This window comes from Typopeltis vanoorti, chromosome 13, assembly GCF_054136105.1.
Source record: "Typopeltis vanoorti isolate ZY-2024b chromosome 13, IOZ_Tvanoo_1.0, whole genome shotgun sequence".
Lineage (NCBI taxonomy): Eukaryota > Metazoa > Arthropoda > Arachnida > Uropygi > Thelyphonidae > Typopeltis > Typopeltis vanoorti.
The window spans coordinates 17,855,069-17,876,382 of NC_143561.1; the positions used below are offsets into that span (position 1 = coordinate 17,855,069).

At 33.5% G+C, this 21,314-nt stretch overlaps 1 protein-coding gene across 4 annotated transcripts in view; it reads left to right on the plus strand.

Annotated features, from left to right (window-relative positions):
* LOC150099961 (peroxisomal ATPase PEX1-like) overlaps window positions 1-21,314 on the plus strand; it is a 324,099-nt gene that overhangs the window by 118,379 nt on the left and 184,406 nt on the right. For all 4 annotated transcript variants that reach the window (XR_016549251.1, XM_090402786.1, XM_090402787.1 and 1 more), the window contains 2 exons: window positions 15,208-15,434; window positions 20,096-20,266. Coding sequence is in view for 3 of the 4 variants with exons in the window: in XM_090402786.1 (XP_090258912.1) it covers window positions 15,208-15,434; window positions 20,096-20,266 (398 nt within the window). In the remaining variant the exon portion in view is untranslated. The remainder of the gene's footprint in view (window positions 1-15,207; window positions 15,435-20,095; window positions 20,267-21,314) is intronic.

A 21,314-nucleotide genomic window follows, 5' to 3' on the forward strand; every position in this document is an offset into this window, starting at 1 on the left:
TGAGGTTGCTCTAAGCAGTGATTTGGTTTAAACTAGGTAGGTCGAGAATATATATACACCTTAAACCACTTTATACGAAGTTATATGTAACCTCATTAGACTGAGTCTCATTATAATTAAGTTTCTAGACAAGAATGTGAAATTGTAAAACTACTTTGTGGAATCTGTTATATTATGCTGTACTGTTATTACATTGTCATGTAGTAAATCTCACAAAGTACTTATTTATGATACGTGAATTATACAAATTACTTGGAAGTAATTTGCACTTCATTTCAGAAACTCTTAGCTTTCATGTTAGTTGCAATTTTCTAGGTTAGCCAGTTTGATACATGAGGTTCTCCCCCTCCAAAAAATCTCATGTTCTGTGTTTTCTGTGAAACAGGCCAACCAGCCAGAGAACACATGCAGTTAACAGGCACAATATTGACTCATAGCTTTAATTGCTGCAGCCATAATTTTAATAAAATTAAGCCATGCATTGTCTTGGATACCGATTTAATTTTAATATGGAACCCTGTTAACCTCAGTAAACAATTACAGAACCCTAAATAGATTTTTATCTGTAATTAAAATAAAACTTATTATAATAATAATTTATTAAGTTTTTTACAAAGTTTTAATTGCAACAAGACAAGTATCTTTTCATATTTACTTCGACATCTCCCTTGTTGGTTTCCATAACAGTCGAAACGAACTACAGACATTTTTCTTTAAAACACCTTCTTTCAGCCAGCAATCCATGAGGGATTCTTATATTATTAATTTAAATTTACTTATAACAATTTGACAGCAATGTGTTAAGAATATAACAGATCTGCAAAAGTTAGTGCAGTATACATTTCTACTCTAATGTTTGTATTAGATACGCAATGACTATTACTAGTATAATATTGTAATAAGAGTGAATATATCATTTAACATCATGGGATAATATGAATGGAATGAAACTCAAGGATGATTTCTCCACTAATACACACACAGATTTGCACTGTATGAAATAATATTATGTATTACATATCTAAAAACAATTAATACAAAAAAATTAATAAAATAAATAACACATTTCTATTCATTTTTGGCTCTGCTCTTTTTTAAGTATGAATATTGTTACAGAACCCCAAATTATACTTCATGGAACCCCTAGGGTTCTGCAGAACACCATTTAGGAAACATTGTATATGTGAAGGAATTCTACTTACAATTCACTAACATTGCTGTATAAGAGTCTGGAGCAATAATTAAAATTTTTGTGACTGATTTCCAAGCTCCTGGACTCATGAGGGATAACTGTCCAAGATCTGAAAATTAACCAGATTTACCTATGTAACAGACACTAATGTGGGAACAGAGGTGGATGAATTGGAGGTTCTTAGGATATTGCAGAATCTCAATATAAATACAATTGTGGGATTAGATGGGATATCAGCTAGGGTTTTGTGAGAATGTGGAAGGAAACTGGCAATGCCTTTGATTAGGCTCTTTAATTTATGTCTCAGCTCTAGTAGAGTTCCAAGAGAGTGGAAAGAGGGCAAAATTATTCCTAAAACTGCTGTAACAAATTATAGACCAATCAGTATCTCACGCATGGTGGTAAAAGTACTGGAAAAATTGGTCAAAAAGAGAATTCAAGAATGGGTGGATAAAGATATGATACTGTATGAGGGGCAACATGGCTTTGTGAAGGGTAGATCATGCGTTAGTAATTTACTAACTTTTTTTTTTTTTTAAATAGAGTAACAGCTAAGTTAGATAAAGGAAATGGCCACATGATGATTTTGCTGGATTTTGCAAAGGCATTTGATAGAATAACACATGGAACTATGTTACAGGAATTAGAACAAATGGGGATGTATATGACACTGGTTAAGTGGATAAGAGGGTGGCTGCTAGACAGATATCAAGGGGGGGGGGCAGAATCGAGTTGAAAACAGGTGACTAGTGGTGTGCCGCAAGGTTCAGTGCTGGGACCATTGCTGTTTAATTTTTACATAAATGATATAGGAAATATTCGTTGTTTGCTAATGATGCGAAATTAGGTAGAGTAATAGTTAATCAAGGCAAATATGCCTTGATTAACTATTACTGCAAAAGATAATGAGTGTCAGTTTAATGTGGAGAAATGTAAAGTTATGCATTTTGGAATAAATAGATTACAAGCCATGAATCACATGGATGGCACTGTACCCAGGAAATAGATGAAGGGGTGGTGGTAGACAGAGAATTAAAGTTTAGAGGACATGTTGCTATCGAAGAACACAATGACAAGTAGAGATAAGGAAGTTGTTATTCCTCTTTATAAAGTATTGATAAGTCCACACCTGAATTACTGTGCTCAGATCTGGTCTCCTGGATTTTGTGGGGATGAGATAGCAGTGTAGAAGATCTAGAGGTGAGTATCAAAATGAGTGGTCTGTGGAATGTTCCCTATGAAGATAAATTGAAAGTGTATGGATTTCAGAAGTTGGTTGATAGGAAAAAAAGAGGAGATATAATAGAAACATCTAAGTCGCTTAAAGGGTTTTATAGGATATGTACGGGAAATGTTTCAGCACTTGGCTAGAGGGACCAAAACAAGGGTTCATCCCTGGAAGTTGAATAAAGGTGTGGTTAGTAGGAGTGTGAAGACAATATTTTTTACTCGAAGAGTGGTGAATGAGTGGAATGGATTGCTAGAGTCAGTTGTGAGTACTTTGTCTGTTAATGGGTTCAAGAAGAAGTATGATAGACTGTGTCTCTTATGGGCACTTCCAACTCCATGGAAGTGCCCATATATTAATAATAATAATAAACACTGACTGGAATAGAAAACTTTTAAATATTACTTTTTGGACACTCTGAATTCAGTTAATATGTTATTGACATTGTCAATTATAAATTTACATAAGTATCAAGAGAACATAGAAAAATGAAGACAATCTTGGTGGTTCTGCTTTAGCTGAGTTTGTTGATAAACCTGATTGACATGACAAAGACAGGTTCTCCAATTGTTCAGTATTCATCTGTAGTCATTTTTATTTCAGTTGTTATTATCAGTGGTGTCTTATAATAATTACTATTATTGTATGCCAACTAATAATAATTATCATCAACAAAATCCTGATATGTATCCTCAAAGGGTGTGCAAGATATTGTAATAGACCTACATGATTAAGTTTATATTCAGAAGGAATATTCTAATAATTGGACCACATTTTTTTTTTATTAAGCTAAAAGCTCAATAAAGAAATAAAACCCGACAAGTTCCGTAAGTCATTTGACTTACATCTTCAGGGGTAAAAGGTAACTGAAAGTTAAAACAACAAAAAAGAGAAATTAATAGTTCATACTATACAGTTGTAGCCATCTGACATGTTTATAAAATTAAAAAATCAGAATTCAGATTCATAGTAAGTTTATATTATTACTAGCTTTCTGTCAATAATTTTCCTCCAAATTAATATTGTTGTTTATCAGCACTTGAATATTGTCATAGCTTATATTTTAATCTTCTAGCACAACTAATGCATCAGTCTTACATCTTGGTCTTTCTGTGAGTCTTTTTCTTGGCATAAAACACCTCTTTTTCAACCTTTTCTCTCTCATTATGTTTAAGTGACCACAACACCCTAGATTAGCTCTTCTCACACAATTCTGAAATGGTAATAATGCCGGGGTCCTTCCTAATATCTCATTTTTAATATTATTCGAATTAAAAGCTGAAATATACATATAATAATTTCATAATGGCCTTGTATCAATGACGAACAAAAAAAGATTTTTTTTAGAAAAAGGAGAAAGATAAAATATAATAAATAATCTGTATTTATTTTAAAATGATTAAATAATAAATAAAGATTAAAAATTATTTATAATTTTAATAATTTTAAAATAAATACAGATTATTTATTATATTTTATCTTTCTCCTTTTTCTAAAAAAATTTTTGAGTTCACCCTTAATACAAGACCATTACAAAATTACTATATGTATATTTCGGCTTTTAATTTGCATGTCTTTATTTTCTGTATTTTTTAGTACCCATATATTTTTTCATCTCCATATCCTCCCCCCTTTTTGGGGGAAGCTCCGATGTATTTATCCAAATGATAGCCTTAAATGGTTATAGTCCATCATCCTGAGTTCATTCTAAAGGTCTAAAGTTCAGTTATATAATTTTTATCAATATACTTCTGCTCCATAAAAAGATAATCTCAAGGATTCTATGAAGGCATGTCAAAAAATTATTCTTTCCATAGGTATTTCTGGGAAAATTCCCATGTTACTTATCTAAGTAAATATTATTTTTATGGCTATTTAGCCTATTTTTGTTTAGGAGTACCCTTTTTTTATATTGTCATTGGTTTTTTACTCAAATTTTAGGGCATTACTGATGTTTTATATGAACAATATTTGGTTACAATTATCGAAAATCATAGCCAAACTACTCAAACCATTACTTGCCAAATCATGTTTGTCATCATCATCATCAAATTCCTGCAATGTACCCTCAAGGGGTGTACAGGATATGACAGTACTACATGAAAAAATTACATCATTACTAACTTCCTATCTACAATTTTCCTCCAAATCAGTCTGTTACTTGTCAAGACTCCAACATTATCGAGATCTTATATTTCTATCGTCTAAGGCACTTTGTACCATATCAATCCACCTATATCTTGGTCTTCCTCTGGGTCGTTTTCCTGCCAACCTGGCAGAGAACACTTGTTTTGCTAATCTTTCCTCTCCCATTCTATTTAAGTGACCATACCACCTGATATTAGCTCTGCTAATGCATTCCTGGATGCTGACAATGTCAAGTTCATTCCTAATATCCTCATTTTTAATATGATATTGCCATTGATGCAATCTGTTCAAGCCTCTAATCTTTCTCAGGACTCTCATATCTGTGGTCTCTAGTCTTTGGTCAAGTGTTTTACTTCTGACCCAGCTCTCAGATCCATAAGTTAAAACTGGTTTGAACACTGTCTTGTATACAGCTAATTTAGTGTTCCGACTAATTTCTCTCTTATTCCATATGAATTTATTCAATTGACTTCCCACCATACCAGCTTTGCTGATTCTGTTGTCTATTTCTATATTTAATTTACCATCTTCAGTAAAAATCATGCCTAAGTAGCTGAAATGTTTTGCTTGTTCCACAGGTTCTCCATTCACAACACAGTTGACATTTTCAATGATTCTGCCTATTTTCATTGTCTTTGTCTTTTTATTGCTGACCTTCATACCATATCTATTACAACAGCTATTCAATTTAGTCAGAGAATCTTGCAGACTTCTAGCGGATTTATTTAGAAGTATAACATCATCCGCATAAAGCAAAAAGCTGACATTAACATCTCCAATTTTGATATCAGGTTTAATATCACTTTCCTTCATAATGTGATTTATATAGATAATGAATAACAGAGGGGATAATGTACATCCTTATCTCACACCAGATTTAACGTTAAACCATCTTCCTGTACTTCTTTCAATTCTAACTGCTGACTTACAACTCAAATAAAGACTAAGTATTGCTTGATATAATGCCCCATTGACACCATATAACTGCAGCGTATTGAATAGCTTCTCAATTGGCACCTTGTCATATGCCTTTTCCAAATCAACTTAAATACAGATCTTTGTTATATTCCCATGATTTCTCAATTATTTGTCGTAAAGTGAAGATCTGATTCTGACAGCCTCTATTTGGCCTGAATCCAGCTTGTTCTTCACCAAGCTTTTCTTCCACAATTCTTCTCAACCGTTTCTCAAGTATACTTGCATAGATCTTGCCAGGAACACTCAGTAGGGAAATACCTCTGTAATTCTCACATTCAGTTTTATTTCCCTTTTTATATATGGGTACTATGAGAGCTCTACTCCAATCATCGGGAATTCGTCCCTCTGTCCAGGCTATCTGAACTATGCGGTGCAGCCACTGTAAGACTTTTATACCACCATACTTCAGCATTTCTGGTCGAATATCATCTACGCCTGCTGCCTTAACACATTTCAAGCCTTTGATGGCTTTTTCTACTTCAAGTATGGATATGTATTCCTGACTGCATGCCTGGCCAGTATTTTTTACCACAGTGCTGTCATCACTGCTTATTTCATTTAGCAGTTTTTCAAAGTAATTACTCCATACTTCAAGGATATCTTTTTCTCCCATTTTCATGTCACATTTATCATCTCTAACGCCTTTTACAGCACTCTTTCCTCCATTCCTAAGCTTCTTCAACAACCTCCAGAATATTTTGCCACCTTCTTGATATTTATTTTCTATATTCTTGCCAAAGTCCTCCCATGACTTTCATTTAGCTAGTTTTACACACTGTTTAGCTTTCTTACATTTGTCTCTGTATTCTGTAAGAGTAAAAGCGGACTTATTTGCCAGGAACTTTTGATATGCTTTCTTCTTTTCCTTCACTGCCTCTTTAACTTCCTGTGTCCACCAGGGAGTTCGGATTTTTTTATCCTTGCACACAACCTCACCACATGCCTCTCTGGCAGATTCAATCAATGCTTTCTTCAGAGTTTGCCACTGAATCTCCGAGGTTTGATTCCTGTTCTCAAACTCTTTCATTTTCTTTTCAATAATCTTTCTGTATTTTAGTCTACAGTTCACATCTGAGAGCCGCTCAACTTTTATTCGCTTTAAAACTTTCTTACATGTTATTCTTTTCAATATGAAATTCAATTTTATCCTGCTCAAGACTAAATAGTGATCACTTCCAATTTCAAATCCTTTGTACACTCTGGTGTCCTGCACCAGGGAGAAAACATCACTATCAAAAATAACATAGTCAATGAGACTTTTCTTATTCCTTGCCTCTTCTCTCCATGTGAATTTGTGTACATTTTTATGTTGGAACATGGTGTTTTTAGGTAATAACCAGTCCATGTCCTGAGCAGAAATCCAACAGATATTTGCCATTATTATTAGCTTTGCTCTTTTCTCCAAATTTTCCCAAAATATTTTTGTATGTGTCACAATCATTTCCTACTCTGCTATTTAGATCCCCAACAAGGACCAACTTTTCCTTTTTCATTGTGTCAGTTGCTTTTTCTAAAGATTCGAAAAATTCCTCCACTTCTACCTTAGTAGAACCTTCTGTGGGACCATAGGCACAAATAAGTCTCATTGTCCAGTTCCCCATTCTCATATTTGCCCACATTACTCTACTTGAGACTGACTGCCATTCAAGAAGATTAGCCTCGTATTTTGTGTTGAATACTATGGCTACTCCTTCTTTTCCTTGATTGTCATTGCCTGAATATAACATTTTGTATTTATTGCTCAGAAAGATCTCACCAGTTTTGGTCTTTTTTTGTTTCAGTCACTCCTATAATGTCGATCTGGTACGTATCTAATTCCTGAGCTAACTCCATTTCTTTGCCATTCAGGCTTCTTACGTTGATAGTACCGATCTTTAACTCTGGTGTTGTTGAGTTGGGGTGTATTTCAGATTTGTTCCAGTAGCTGACTTTTTGCTGTTCGCCCTGGTTCCCTGGCGAAAACAACGGGGGGCCTTGTTTAACCGGGCGACGCCCCAGCCGGCATGAAATTTTGTCATGTTGTACCATCATTTTTTATTTTGGTTTAACCAATAAGAATACAATTTGGTCGGCTAAATCCCAAATTGCCAGCCCATCCTCATTCGTTCAGTATCAAAGTAGATACCCAACAGGGTGCACCACGAGAAGGTGAGGATTGGACATTAGGTCAGAAGCCCCTGGTCGGTTCTCCGCATTCCTTTAAAGGCTATGTGGAGGTCTCCTCTCAGTTATACAGCTTTGACCCTTAAGCCCCCATCCTGTTTGTTAAGTAATGAAAAAAATTGATAAAAAACACAGACAACCTTTTTCAAATAAATAAAAAACCTAACTTCCTAAAAACTTAACTTCAGGTAAAAAAAAAAAAATGCAACAATCCAAAGAAAAACAGAATTCAAAATACAGGAAAAAAAATAGCTGTCCACACTCTTGAACAGAAACATATTCCACAAATCGACAAGGCCATATTAATTGACATAAAGGAAAACGAGACAATGCTTAGAATATCGGAAACGATAGCCATAAAATGTGACAAAAACTCAATAAACGTCCACCAGCCCTACATAATTTCCGAGAGTTGGAAGCTCCATAACATAAAAATTAGGTTACAACTCTGACCAATAGAATACAACACAGATACAGCAAAGACAGAAACACCAAGCTGGCATAACATAGCCTCCACTTCCCCCATGAGCCCTGAAGACGACACACTGTCAAAACAGCTCGCACCCTGATCTTATCCCATGATATCCTTCCCTTTCCCCTAAAATTTCCATGTTCACCTCCATCCCAAAGTATTCTCTGCCCACCTTTAATAATTTTAAAAATATAAAAAACCTGGTGTTTTCAAAAAAAGTTTGCATACTTCTTGCCTCAGCAATAATTCTCCCACATCTCTCAAACCCCACTTTTCCGACCTCCCTTCCATTCACTTCATACTTCCTTCCTTCAACAATGAATTTATATCGCCATAGACTGGAATGCCACTGATAAAGAAGACAGCAACATCCCACAAAGGTATGTCCAGTTTTTCTTCCTGTATATTCTTTATATATTTGTCCATATAAAACATCAGTAATGCCCTAAAATTTGAGTAAAAAGCCAATGATATTATTAAAAAAGGGGGTATTCCTAAACAAAAATAGACTAAATAGCTATAAAAATAATTATTCCTTCCATATTTTTCTTTTAATTTGTGTCTTTAAAATATCATTAATGTTTTAAGTTAATTGGAGTAAAAAGCCAGTGATGTAATATAGGGCTACCCCTTAAGAAAATAGGCAAAATAGCCATAAATATTAATATCAATTTTAGAGGAGAAACATGGAAACTTTTCAGAAATAATGTAGTTTTAATTTAACTTACTTTCAGATCCATAAGTGAAAATTTTTTGTCTGTCTTCAAAACTACTTGTGCACTTGTAGTTTAGTGTTTTGGCTACCTTATATTCCATATAAATTTATGCATTGGCTCCCCACCATATTTTCATGGTTTTGGACTTTTTTATTGCTATTTCTTTTTCATGCTAAATTTACTCTAGTTATTTAGTTTAGTTAAACAATCCTGAATACAACTTTGTTTACTCTGTTATCTATTTAACTATAACAAGGAATACAGCCTAAAAGTCTTCAATCTGGCTTATTTAAGATATTAATATGGAAGATATTATAAATACACCTGTATTTTGTAATCAAATGCAAATGAAACAAAATTTTGAGAGGTGCTTAAGGGCCAAAGCTGTATAAATGAGAGGAGACCTCCAGAGAGCATTGGACATTAGTTCAGAAGCCCTGGTCGGTTCTCCTGAACTAATGTCCAATGCTCACCTTCTCATGGCGCAACCTGTTAGGTATCTACCTGGATACTCAATGAACGAGGATGGGCTGGAAATTTGGGATTTAGCTGACCAAATTGTATTCTTATTGGCTTAAACCAAAATACAAAATGACTGTACAACATGACAGAATTCCATGCCGGCTGGGGTGTCACCCGGTTAAACAAGGTCCCCGTTGTTTTCTCCAGGGAACCAGTGCAAACAGCAAAAAGTCAGATACTTGAACAAATCCTGAAACACACCCCAACTGAACATCACGGAGTTAAAAATCGGTACTTTCAACATAAGAAGCCTGAATGGCAAAGAAATGGAGCTAGCTGAGGAATTAGATAAGTATCAGATCAACATAATAGGGGTGACTGAAACAAAAAAGACAAAAACTGGTGAGATCTTTCTGAGCAATAAATACAAAATGTTATATTCAGGCAATGACAATCAAGGAAAAGGAGGAGTAGCCATAGTACTCAACATTAAATATGTGGCTAATCTTCTTGAATGGCAGGCAATCTCAAGTAGAATGATGTGGGCAGATATTAGAATGGGAAACTGGACAGTGAGACTTATTTGTACCTATGGTCCCACAGAAGGTTCTGCTAAGGTAGAAGTGGAGAAATGTTTTGCAGCTTTAGAGAAAGCAACTGACACAATGAAAAAGGAAAAGTTGGTCCATGTGGATCTAAATAGTAGAGTAGGAAATGATTGTGACACATACCAAAATATTTTGGGAAAATTTGGAGAAAAGAGTAAAGCTAATAATAATGACAAATACCTTTTGGATTTTTGCTCAGGACATGGACTAGTTATTACTAACACCATGTTCCAACATAAAAAATGTGCACAAATTCACATGGAGAGAAGAGGCAAGGAATAAGAAAAGTCTCATTGACTATGTTATTGTTGATGATGATGATGATGTTCTCTCCCTGGTGCAGGACACCAGAGTGTACCAAGGATTTGAAATTGGAAGTGATCACTATTTAGCCTTGAGCAGGATAAATTGAATTTCATTTTGAAAAGCAGAACATTTAAGAAAGTTTTCAAAGCGAATAAAAGTTGAGCAGCTCTCAGATATGAACTGTAGACTAAAATAGACAAAGATTATTGAAGAAAAATTGAAAGTGTTTGAGAAAAGGAACCAAACCTTGGATATTCAGTGGCAAGCCTTGAAGAAAACATTGATTGATTCAATGTTTTCTTCAAGAAAGCCAGAGAAGCATGGTGAGGTTGTCTGCAAGGATAGAAAAATCAGAACTCCATGGGGGACACAGGAATTTAAAGAGGCACATAAGTCAGCTTGTGCTTTTAGAGAATACAGAGACAAATGTAAGAAAGCTAAACAAAAGTCATGGGAAGACTTTGGTAAGAACATAGAAAATAAATATCAAGAGGGTGGTAAAATATTCTGGAGGTTGTTGAAGAAGCTCAGAAATGGAGGAAAGAGTGTTGTAAAAGGAATTAGAGATGATAAAGGTGACATGAAAACTGGAGAAAAAGATATCCTTGAAGTTTGGAGTAATTAATTCGAAAAATTGCTAAATGAAACAAGCAGTGATAGCACTGTGGTAAAAAAACACTCAACTGGCATACATTCCAGAATATCTATCCATACTTGAAGTAGAAAAAGCCATCAAAAACTTGAAATGTGGAAAGGCAACAGGAATAGATGATATTCGATCAGAAATGCTGAAGTATGGTGGTATAAAAGTCTTACAGTGGGTGGCTGCACTGCATAGTTCAGGCCTGGACAGAGGGACAAATTCTAGATTATTGGAGTAGAGCTCTCATAGTACCCATATATAAAAAGGGTAGTAAAACTGAATGTGAGCATTACAGAGGTATTTCCCTTTCCTGGTAAGATTTATGCAAGTATACTTGAGAAACAGTTGAGAAAAATTGTGGAAGAAAACCTTGGTGTAGAACAAGCTGGATTCAGGCAAATTAAAGGCTGTCAGGATCAGATCTTCACTTTATGACAAATAATTGAGAAATCATGGGAATATAACAAAGATCTGTATTTAAGTTTTTTCTGTATTTATAGATCTGGAAAAGGCATATGACAAGGTGCCAAGAGAGAAACTATTCAATACGCTACAGTTATATGGTGTCAATTGGGAATTATATCAAGCAATACTGAGTCTTCATTTGTGTTGTAAGTCAGCAGTTAGAATTGAAGGAAGTAGAGGAAGATGGTTTCATGTTAAATCTGGTATCAAACAAGGATGTACATTATCCCCCCTCTGTTATTCATTATCTGTATGGATCACATTATGAAGGAAAGTGGTATTAAACATGATATCAAAATTGGAGATGTTAATGGCCAGCCTGGCTGACCGAGTGGTTAGCATATCTGCTCTCCAGCCAAAAGGCTGCACTTTCGAATCTGCCGTGGGCATGGATATTTGTGATTGTCTGTGGAAATACTAGTGGTGGTGGTGGTCGGCAGTAGATGCTGTTGGAGTTGCAGTCAGTTGATGGATTTGAGTGGTGGAGATAGAGCTGTAGAGCAGGCGCCCTCCCTCGATGAGTCTGTGGACTCCTTGGAGGTGTCTAATAATAATAATAATAATAATAAAAATAATAATATCAGCTCTTTGCTTTATACAGACGATGTTATACTTCTAAATAAATCAACTAGAAGTCTGCAAGATTCCCTGACTAAATTGAATAACTGTCGTAATAGATATGGTATGAAGGTCAGCAATAACAAGATAAAAAAATTAAAATAGGCAAAAGCATTGAAAATGTAAATGGAGAACCTGTGGAACAAGTAAAACATTTCAGCTACTTAGGCACGATTTTCAGTGAAGATGGTAAATTAAATATGGAAATGAACAACAGAATCAACGAAGCTGGTATGGTAGAAAGTCAATTGAATAAATTCATATGGAATAAGAGAGAAATTAGTCAGAACACTAAATTAGCTATAGACAGTGTTCAAACCAATTTTAACTTATGGATCTGAGAGCTGGGTCAGAAGTAAAACACTTGACCAAAGACTAGAGACCTCAGATATGAGAGTCCTGAGAAAGATTAGTGGCACGAACAGATGGCATCAATGGCAATATCATATTAAAAATGAGGATATTAGGAAAGAACTTGACATTGTCAGCATCCAGGAATGTGTTAGCAGAGTTAATCTTAGGTGATTCACTTAAACAAAATGGGCAAGGAAAGATTAGCAAAACAAGTGTTCTCAGCCAGGTTGGCAGAAAAACGACCCAGAGGACGACCACGATATGGGTGAATTGATATGGTGAAAAGTGCCTTAGATGATAGAAATATAAGATCTGATAATGTTGGAGTCTTGACAAGTAACCTACTGATTTAGGGGAAAATTGTAGATATGAAGTTAGTAATGATGTAAATTTTTCATATAGTACTATCATATCCTGTACACCCCTTGAGGGTAAATGGCAGGAATTTGATGATGATGACAAAGTTTTGAAATTTATCAGCATTTATGCTGATAAATTTCAAAACTTTGTCATTTTAGGGGAGTAAATATCCTCAATTAAATGTCGTAATAGTCCTATATCAGAAAGTTAAATAAGCTAAATTGAAGCCTTTTAGTTTCATTAAAGATTATACTCATACCAAGCATTCACTTATTATGTTTTTAATTTTCTGACATAAGGATTGCACTGGTATTTAATACAGAGTTTTCTCCTCTTACCGTTTCTTTCTGATCTCTGATGAGAATCAGCAGTACAAAACAGTAGTTATGTCAGTGACAACCTAATCTAAACTCAAATAAAAGGCAATTAAATGGGCTCTTGAGTAAAGTAGTGGCTTTTACGTCGAACAAGTCCGATATCGAAAGTAATATTTTCGTAAGCTCTCTGATAAATTTGAAAACTTTTTTAAGTTTCATGCATTTGTCTGTTTCCATATTTAATTTGCCATCATTACTAAAAATATGCCTAAATAGTTGAAATCTTTTACTTTTTTTATACATCCTCCATTAAGAATGCAGTTAACATTTTCTATGTTCCTGTCTATTTTCATATTTTTGGGCTTTTTTATTGCTGATTTTCATGCTAAATTTACTGCAGTTATTCAGTTTGGTTAAAGAATCCTGAAGCTCCACTGGATTTGTTTAGGAGTATAACATGATCTGCATAAAGCAATGAGCTAAGTTTGATATTTATAATTTTGATACCAGGTTTAGTGTCACTTTGTTTCATAATGTGAATAAGAGTGGAGATAATATGCATTCTTGTTTTAATCTGATTTTACATCAAGCCATTTCCTTAATTTTTTCATTTTTAACTGTGAATTTACTACTTAAATACAGCCTACGTAATTGCTCTGTATAATGTGCTATTTATCCCATATGATTGCAGTGTTTTGAAAATCTGTTCCCTTTGCATCTTGTTGTATGCCTTTTCCAGATCTACAAAACTTGCATATACTGATCCTTGCTACTTTCCCATGATTTCCTAACTATTTTTGAAAAGAAGTGAAAATATGATCCTGTCAACCCTGTACTTCTTTGACAAACATAATACATGCACCTTGGAATAATTTTCTGTTAATACATTAGAACAAAGTAGATCATCACTTTGTTTCATGCTGCATTATTGAATATTGTGCAGTCTGATAATAGAAGTACAATAAGTAGAATTAGTAAATGCCACATGGCAACAGTACTGGAGCTTTCCATTGCTTTGATTGGTGACTGCTTTTATTGCAAGATGCAGATTGAAATGTAATTTCATGATAAATGATTGTATCTAGGTAAACCCAAGTTTACTTTTAAGTAGGCTCATTTTTAAGTTGTAATAATTATATAATTATTTTTAGATTTGACCATGGGAATTAATTGCTAACTCATATTTTTCCACAGCTCATTTCAAACTATAAACGTAAATACCCATTATGTTTATAGCTAAGTAACAAAACAGAGTTAGCCTTCAAAACTTACAAAATTTTGTAAATTAAAGATACCAAGAAATTATATACTTGGTTTAATCCGTTATCCAAGTGTAAGCAAACAAAGTTTGCACCTGAAGTATTTTCAGGACTGCGGTAACTTGTATAAAGAAGCTAATGACTTCACATCACTTGCCTTAGTATCCCATAATGCAAAGTGCATATCCTTGCAGACATGTATAATGCTATGCATTATGGGAAGGGTCACTACCCAGACTGGTTTCGACTTTTATTGAGGTCTGTCTCATCAGTGGAAGCCCCCAGAGGTAATACCAAGGTTGAAGAAATACAGAAGTCATATTTTCATATACGAGTAGCCAAAAGGTGTCACACCTTATTATTAAAATACTCTGGATAGAGATAGTTGTTGGAAGTTTTTCCACTTTATGCGAGTTGCCCCAGTCCTGAAAATACTTCAGGTGCAAGCTTTGTTTACTTAAACTTGGTTAAAGGATTAAACCAAGTATATAATTTCTTGGTATCTTTAATTTATAGTACAACCAAGTGGAAAAACTTCCAACAATTACAAAATTTTGAATGTGACCAAGTCTTTACAAGAATTCATTCATTGGCAGTAACACACACTATTTAAAAGATTTCAGGGCATCGCGCATGCCATAGGTTTCTTTCAAGTTCTTAGTCACTTTCAAAACTGTTATAAAGTGATTTTTTTTTTTTTTTTTGCTACTTATCTATAAAATCTAATGGATATGTTATCTTTATTTTGATATTTTTCAACACTGAATACAATATGTAAGATATGCATTTATGATATTTTGTATGTTTCATGTCAGATATATTTTTTAATATTATATTATCATGGTATATTTGATTTCACTACTTAAACAGTAAACAAAAAAAATGCAATTATTTGTTTGTTTTTCCCTTTAATTATAGTGGTATAAAAGAAATTGAAAACAAGGCACTAACACTTCTAGAATTTCAACTTGGTTTGGGACCCGTGGCACAACATCTTAAGGAAAGTGGAGGTTCAGGCAAGGCTTTACTTATTTGTGGACCAAAAGGTGTAGGAAAGACAACAGTTGCAAAAGCTTTATGTCGGGAGCTCACAGAACCACCATTTTATGTTTACATTCATGTGTCAGATTGTAAAAGTTTAAGAGGTAACACATGAATCAGTTTCCTTAATATCAAGTTCATAATGTATTTATTTGTTTCTAGAGTTAAAAAACGTAAAATTTTGTATAAATTTTAATTTAAAAAAAATCCATTTAAAAATCGTGATATCATTTAAACACTAACTAAACTTGATTATAAACCCAACTTAAATGGAAAATGTAAGAGGCGAGAGTCTGAATGTAGTTAATTATAAATTAGGTGTAACATAGTCTTCATTTGTAAACAGAAGGAAAATGAAAACTCTTTTTAAGTTTCATTTAATCCAGTTATAAGAATGACTTATGTATTTTGTGATTTCTTGAACTATTCAAATCAGTGCCATAACGAGGGCGTGCCGAAAGAGGTGTCCGCCATGGGCACAACTAGGTTTGGTGTGCAAAATGTAAAAAATGTTAAAAATAAATAAATATATATAAAAGTCCGCTATTTTATATTGTATTTTTAAATTCGGCAATATGCTGCTTTAGGCACACAAATTCTGCAACACACTGCAACTCATTTCGATGGAGTTAATAGTAAGTATTTAACATATTGCATTTAGTAAAATTTAACTTGTTCCATTTAAATTTTTCAAAATTTTTGTTTTGAGGGGTGCTTAACCCCCCCTTAACCCAAAAATCATAAGGATCTTTTCCTTATGATTTTTGGGTTAAGGGGGGGGGGGCGCAAGTTAGACACTTGCCACAGGTGCTTCTTACCCTCGTTACCGTACTGATTCAAATTATTTTATTCTCATACTTGCTGCACATTGTTCCAAGTGGAAAAACTTACGTTGTTGTAAGTTTTCCCACTTGGTAATACTATAAATTAAAGATACCAAAAAATTATATTCTTGGTTTAATCCTTTATCCAAGTGTAAGCAAACAAGTTTGCACCTGAACTATTTTCAGGACTGGGAAAACTAATATAAAGAAGCTAATGACTTCACATCACTTGCCTTAGTATTCTATATTCTTTATATAAGTTGCCCCAGTCCTGAAAATAGTTCAAGCACAAACTTGTTTGCTTACACTTAGATAAAGGATTAAACCAAGAATATGATTTCTTAGTTTCTTTAATTTATAGTATAACCAAGTGGAAATATTCACAATAACTATCTCTAATCCAGAGTATTTTAATAATGTGTGACATCTTTTGGCTACTCGTATACAAAAAGATGATTTCTGCATTACTTCAACCTTAGTATCACTTCTGAGTCAGGCTCCCACTGATTAGACCTCATTGAAGCTGGTTTGGGTAGTGACCCTTCCCATAATGCATAGCATTATACATGTCAGTAAGGATATGTGCTTTGCATTATGGGATACTAAGGCAAGTAATGTGAAGTCATTAGTTTCTTTATATGAGTTGCCCCAGTCCTGAAAATAGTTCAGGCACAAACTTGTTTGCTTACACTTGGATAAAGGATTAAACCAAGAATATAATTTCTTGGTATCTTTAATTTATACTAATATAGCACATTTTTGATATCGGACAGACCACCTCTGGCCTACGAATAAGGCACAGAACCTATGGAATATATTTTACATTAATTGTTATATGTTTCATTAGAAATATCTTTCCTACATCCTGAACATAATTTAATGTAGCCAGTGAAGAAAAACAGACTGCATGAGTGATTTCATATACCCTCTTGAACTCTTAGCATAACTGTTGAGCTACTCATGATCCAATTATATTGACATTGAGTTTCTCTGCTGTAGTAATAATTTTATCCTAAAATGAAAGCAAATTATTGAAGACTAGACCTCATTGTTGGCAACACCATTCCTAAATTCGCATGTAATCAACTTTTCCTATCATTACCATATTCCTGAGAGTGTTCTATAATTTATTGCATCTTTTTTTACATAAACACAAGAATATAAAATAAAATTTTATTTTCAACAGATATTTCAGTCTGAGACTAATAGATCATTTTCATTGTTAAGCCATCTCAAACAAGGTATAATGAATATGAGATGTAAGAAAGATGTAGTAAAATGATATATGCACGACAACAGCAGCAATATCAACAACAAAGAAAAAAAAAAGAGAAAGAAAAAGTCTAATAGTATTGCTTTCACCTAGTTGTTTAATTTGTATTCCAGTACAGGCAGGGTCCTGAAGGAATGGGAAGAAGAAAAGGTTGCCATGACACAAAAGTGCTAAAAAGATACATGATCCCCCCCCCCCCTTTGGAGTCTTCAAAATTCGAATCATCAGAATTCAAGGAGAACTGGCCTACCGGTCCGGAACTCAGGGTTGTTGGGCACCTTAGGCGCTGGGTGGGGGTAGCCCACCCTAGTAATAATAATCAAAAATAATAATAATTGTTACTTTTTGAAGTTATCATTTTTGTATTGAAATGTCTTATATTTTCTCTGATCTTTTCCTTATTGTTTTGCAAAATTCAGTATATTCTATGTTTCCTATGCCATGTGCATCCTGTTTCATGTTTCTTCTTTTTTTTTTATTAGGTAGTTAGTTTCCTTTTTTTAAAAAAATTTACTTGTTTTTGCTATTTTTGAATTTCAGCATTATTTGTTAAGATACTGTTGAAATTTTCAGTACTTGAAATTAGGTCAATTTTTTAATGTCTTTTTTCTAAATTTACTTCAAGTTCTTCTCTTTTTATTTCCAATATTTGTAAGATGTTTCTTGGTTTCTTTCCATTCCTAGTTTTATTGTTGTTTTGCTTCAGCCTAATCTTTGCATAATCTGACTTTGTTTATAATATTTAGATTTTGTACCATGTATGGTTTATCTGTTAATATATAATCAATTTCATTCTTGTTAATTCCATTCGGGATATCTCCAGGTCCATTTATTTTGGGGTTTCTTTTTGAAAAAAAAAGTGTCATTATTTATAGATTTCTTTCTTTCTTCTGCATATTCCACTAACATTTCTCCCCTTTCATGTGTGGTGCCAATACCATTAATTCCCACACATTCAGATTTTTCTTTTTTCCTGTCTTTTTTTTGAAATCTCCGATCAGAATATTAAAATAATGTTTACCATTTTCTAAATATTGTATTTGGTTATTAACAAGTTCTACTTCATCCATTTAGCTACTTGTAGGTAGATTAGCTTGCAATATCCTTGGGGGTATATCTTTTATTTAGTCTTATTGTGATTTATGAGATTCTTTCTGATATGAATTTTGCATCTTCTACCTTATTTTTTATTTTATTGTTAATAAAAAAAACAACACCATATTTGCTTTCATCTTGTTTTCCACTGGTTTAGTAGATGCCCAATTGCTTAGATCTTGGATTATATTTACTTTTCATGTTCATGTATTCCAAATAATTGAAATGACTTATATTCTCTCTAATCTTTTCCTTATTGTTTTGCAAAGTTCAGTATATTCTATGTTTCTTATACCATTAGTGCACAATTAGGAGTGCTTAAGGGTCAAAGCTGTATAACTGGGAGGAGACCTCCACGTAACCTTTTAAAGAATGAATAGAACTGACTTAATGTCTGATCCTCACCTTCTTGTGGTGCACCCTGTTAGGTATCTACCCAGATACTGAACGAATGAGGATGGCTGGCAATTTGTGATTTAGCCAACCAAACTATATTCTGGTATAACATGACAGAATTTCATGTTGACTAGGCTTCACAAGAGTATACAGAGGATTTGAAATAGGAAGTGATCACTATTTAGTTTTGAGCAGGATAAAATTAAATTTCGTAGTGAAAAGAAGAGTGTGTAAGATAGTTTTAAAACAAATCAAAGTTGATCAGCTTCAGAGATGAACTATAGAATCAGATAAACAAACATCATTGAAGTAAAAATGAAAGAGTTTGAAAACAAGAACCAAACCTTGGAGATTCAGTGGCAAACCCTGAGAAAAGCATTGATTGATTCAGCCGAAGAGGCATGTGATGAGGTTGCCTGTAAGGATAAAAAAAAATCAGAACTCCGGAATCAGGAATTTAAAGAAACAGCCAAGAAAAAGAAGAAAGCATATCAAAAGTTCCTGGCAAGTAAGTCAGCTTGTGCTCTTAGAGAAAAATGTAAGAAAGCAAAGCACTATTTAAAAATAATTAAATAAAAAGTCATGGGAAGACTTGTTTAAAAATACAGCAAATAAATAACAGGAAAGTAGCAAAATATTCTGGGGGACTATCAAAAAAAGCTTAGAAATGGAGGAAAAAATACTGTAAAAGGAATCAGAGATGATAAAGGTGACATGAAAACTGAAGATAAAAATATTCTATATGTCTGGAGTAATTACTTTGAAAAGCTGCTAAGTGAAACAAACAATGTTAGCACGGTGGTAGAAAATTCCCAATAGAAATGCAGTCATGAATTCATATCCATATTTGAAGTAGAAAATATCATCAAAAACCTGAAATATCGAAAGGCAGCAGGAGTAGATGAAATTCGACCAGTGTAAAATAATTTTTGTATGGAAGAGGCTTTGCTTCTTTTTAAAGAAGTATGTATTAACATTGTGAAACCACCACATTCAAAAATAGCATTGTTTGTTTCCCATAACTGTGGCTTATAAAAAGAAAATTCACAAACAGAAAAGGATTACTGTAAACATCTTTTTTTTTTCCCCAAAAAAATTGAAATAAAAGAATGCTAATTAAAGCAAAAATCATTTATTTTAGAATTTTTTTAACAAAATATGTTGTTTAAATTTCTAGGTAAACGTGTTGAAAATATTGCAAAGAAATGGGAAGTACTTTGCTCAGAACTGATACATCGACAGCCATCTGTATTAATGTTAGATGATTTAGATGCAATTGCTAGTGCCCCAGCTAGTCCTGAACAAGAAGCAGGCCCTGATGGAGTGTATTTTGCAAAGGTTGCACAAGGTGACTTTTCTAATGCTATTTTATTATATGAATTTGTGTGTAGTATATAGTACATAGGATTGAAATAAAAGTGGGATGGGAGACAAAAATTTAAAATGAACTGCAGCATTATATAACTACAACATAAATTGTCAGCTAAATTTTGTGAGTTATAATGAAGAAATAAATAATAACATTGAAATTAATAATAACAACTAAACTAAAATTCACACAGTGCTGAAACATGCATACAAAGTAACATGATAATGTTTGCAGGCCTGCAGTTGTTGTAAAGTTATATACGGTATATACAAAAAAAAAGAGCCAAGTACAGAGGCAACAAAATATCGGTGAACATTTTAGAAGTGGCTATTTTATTGGCATTATTTTTAATTAGTTATAATATTTCTGCTGGTATGGTGTTGCTTGAATGCCAGAGGAGCAGATAAAACATTAATGTCATCCATATAGCCACTTCTAAAATGCAGCCCATTCCTGTTTTCTTAGTACTTGGCTCACTTTTTTTTTTTTTTTTTTTTACATAAAAGATTTTTTTAATGAGATATTATTTTTTTTTAGATAAAGTAGGCAAAATGGTTTAGAATAATTATCACAATCAGTTGAAATGATGTGACCTGCATTTGTGCCTGTGACATTTTATTTACCTTTCCCTAACATCTCTGCCATTCCCTTTGGTCCAGTTTTGTGAGAGGAAAAACAAAACAACAACAACAACAACAAAAAAAAAAAAAAAAATATATATATATATTTAAACGTTTGTCAGTAGCGGTTGAATAATATGACTTATAGAGATGTCTGTGCAGGACAGGAAACCTTTTCCCACTCCACTTTACTATATTTCAGTTGCCTGAATTTTTATGATACCTTAACAATGTTAGAAAGAGCAGTATTACAAATTGATCGAAATTGGTTGAGTGATTGACCCTTGCAGTTGTCTCTAATGGGTCTAAACTATCTTACCAAAGTTCCTCTTAATGATTGTCATCTGATTAGATTGAAATCCTCATTGGAACTTAAACAACAAAAGAAATGTACATTCCAAATTTAC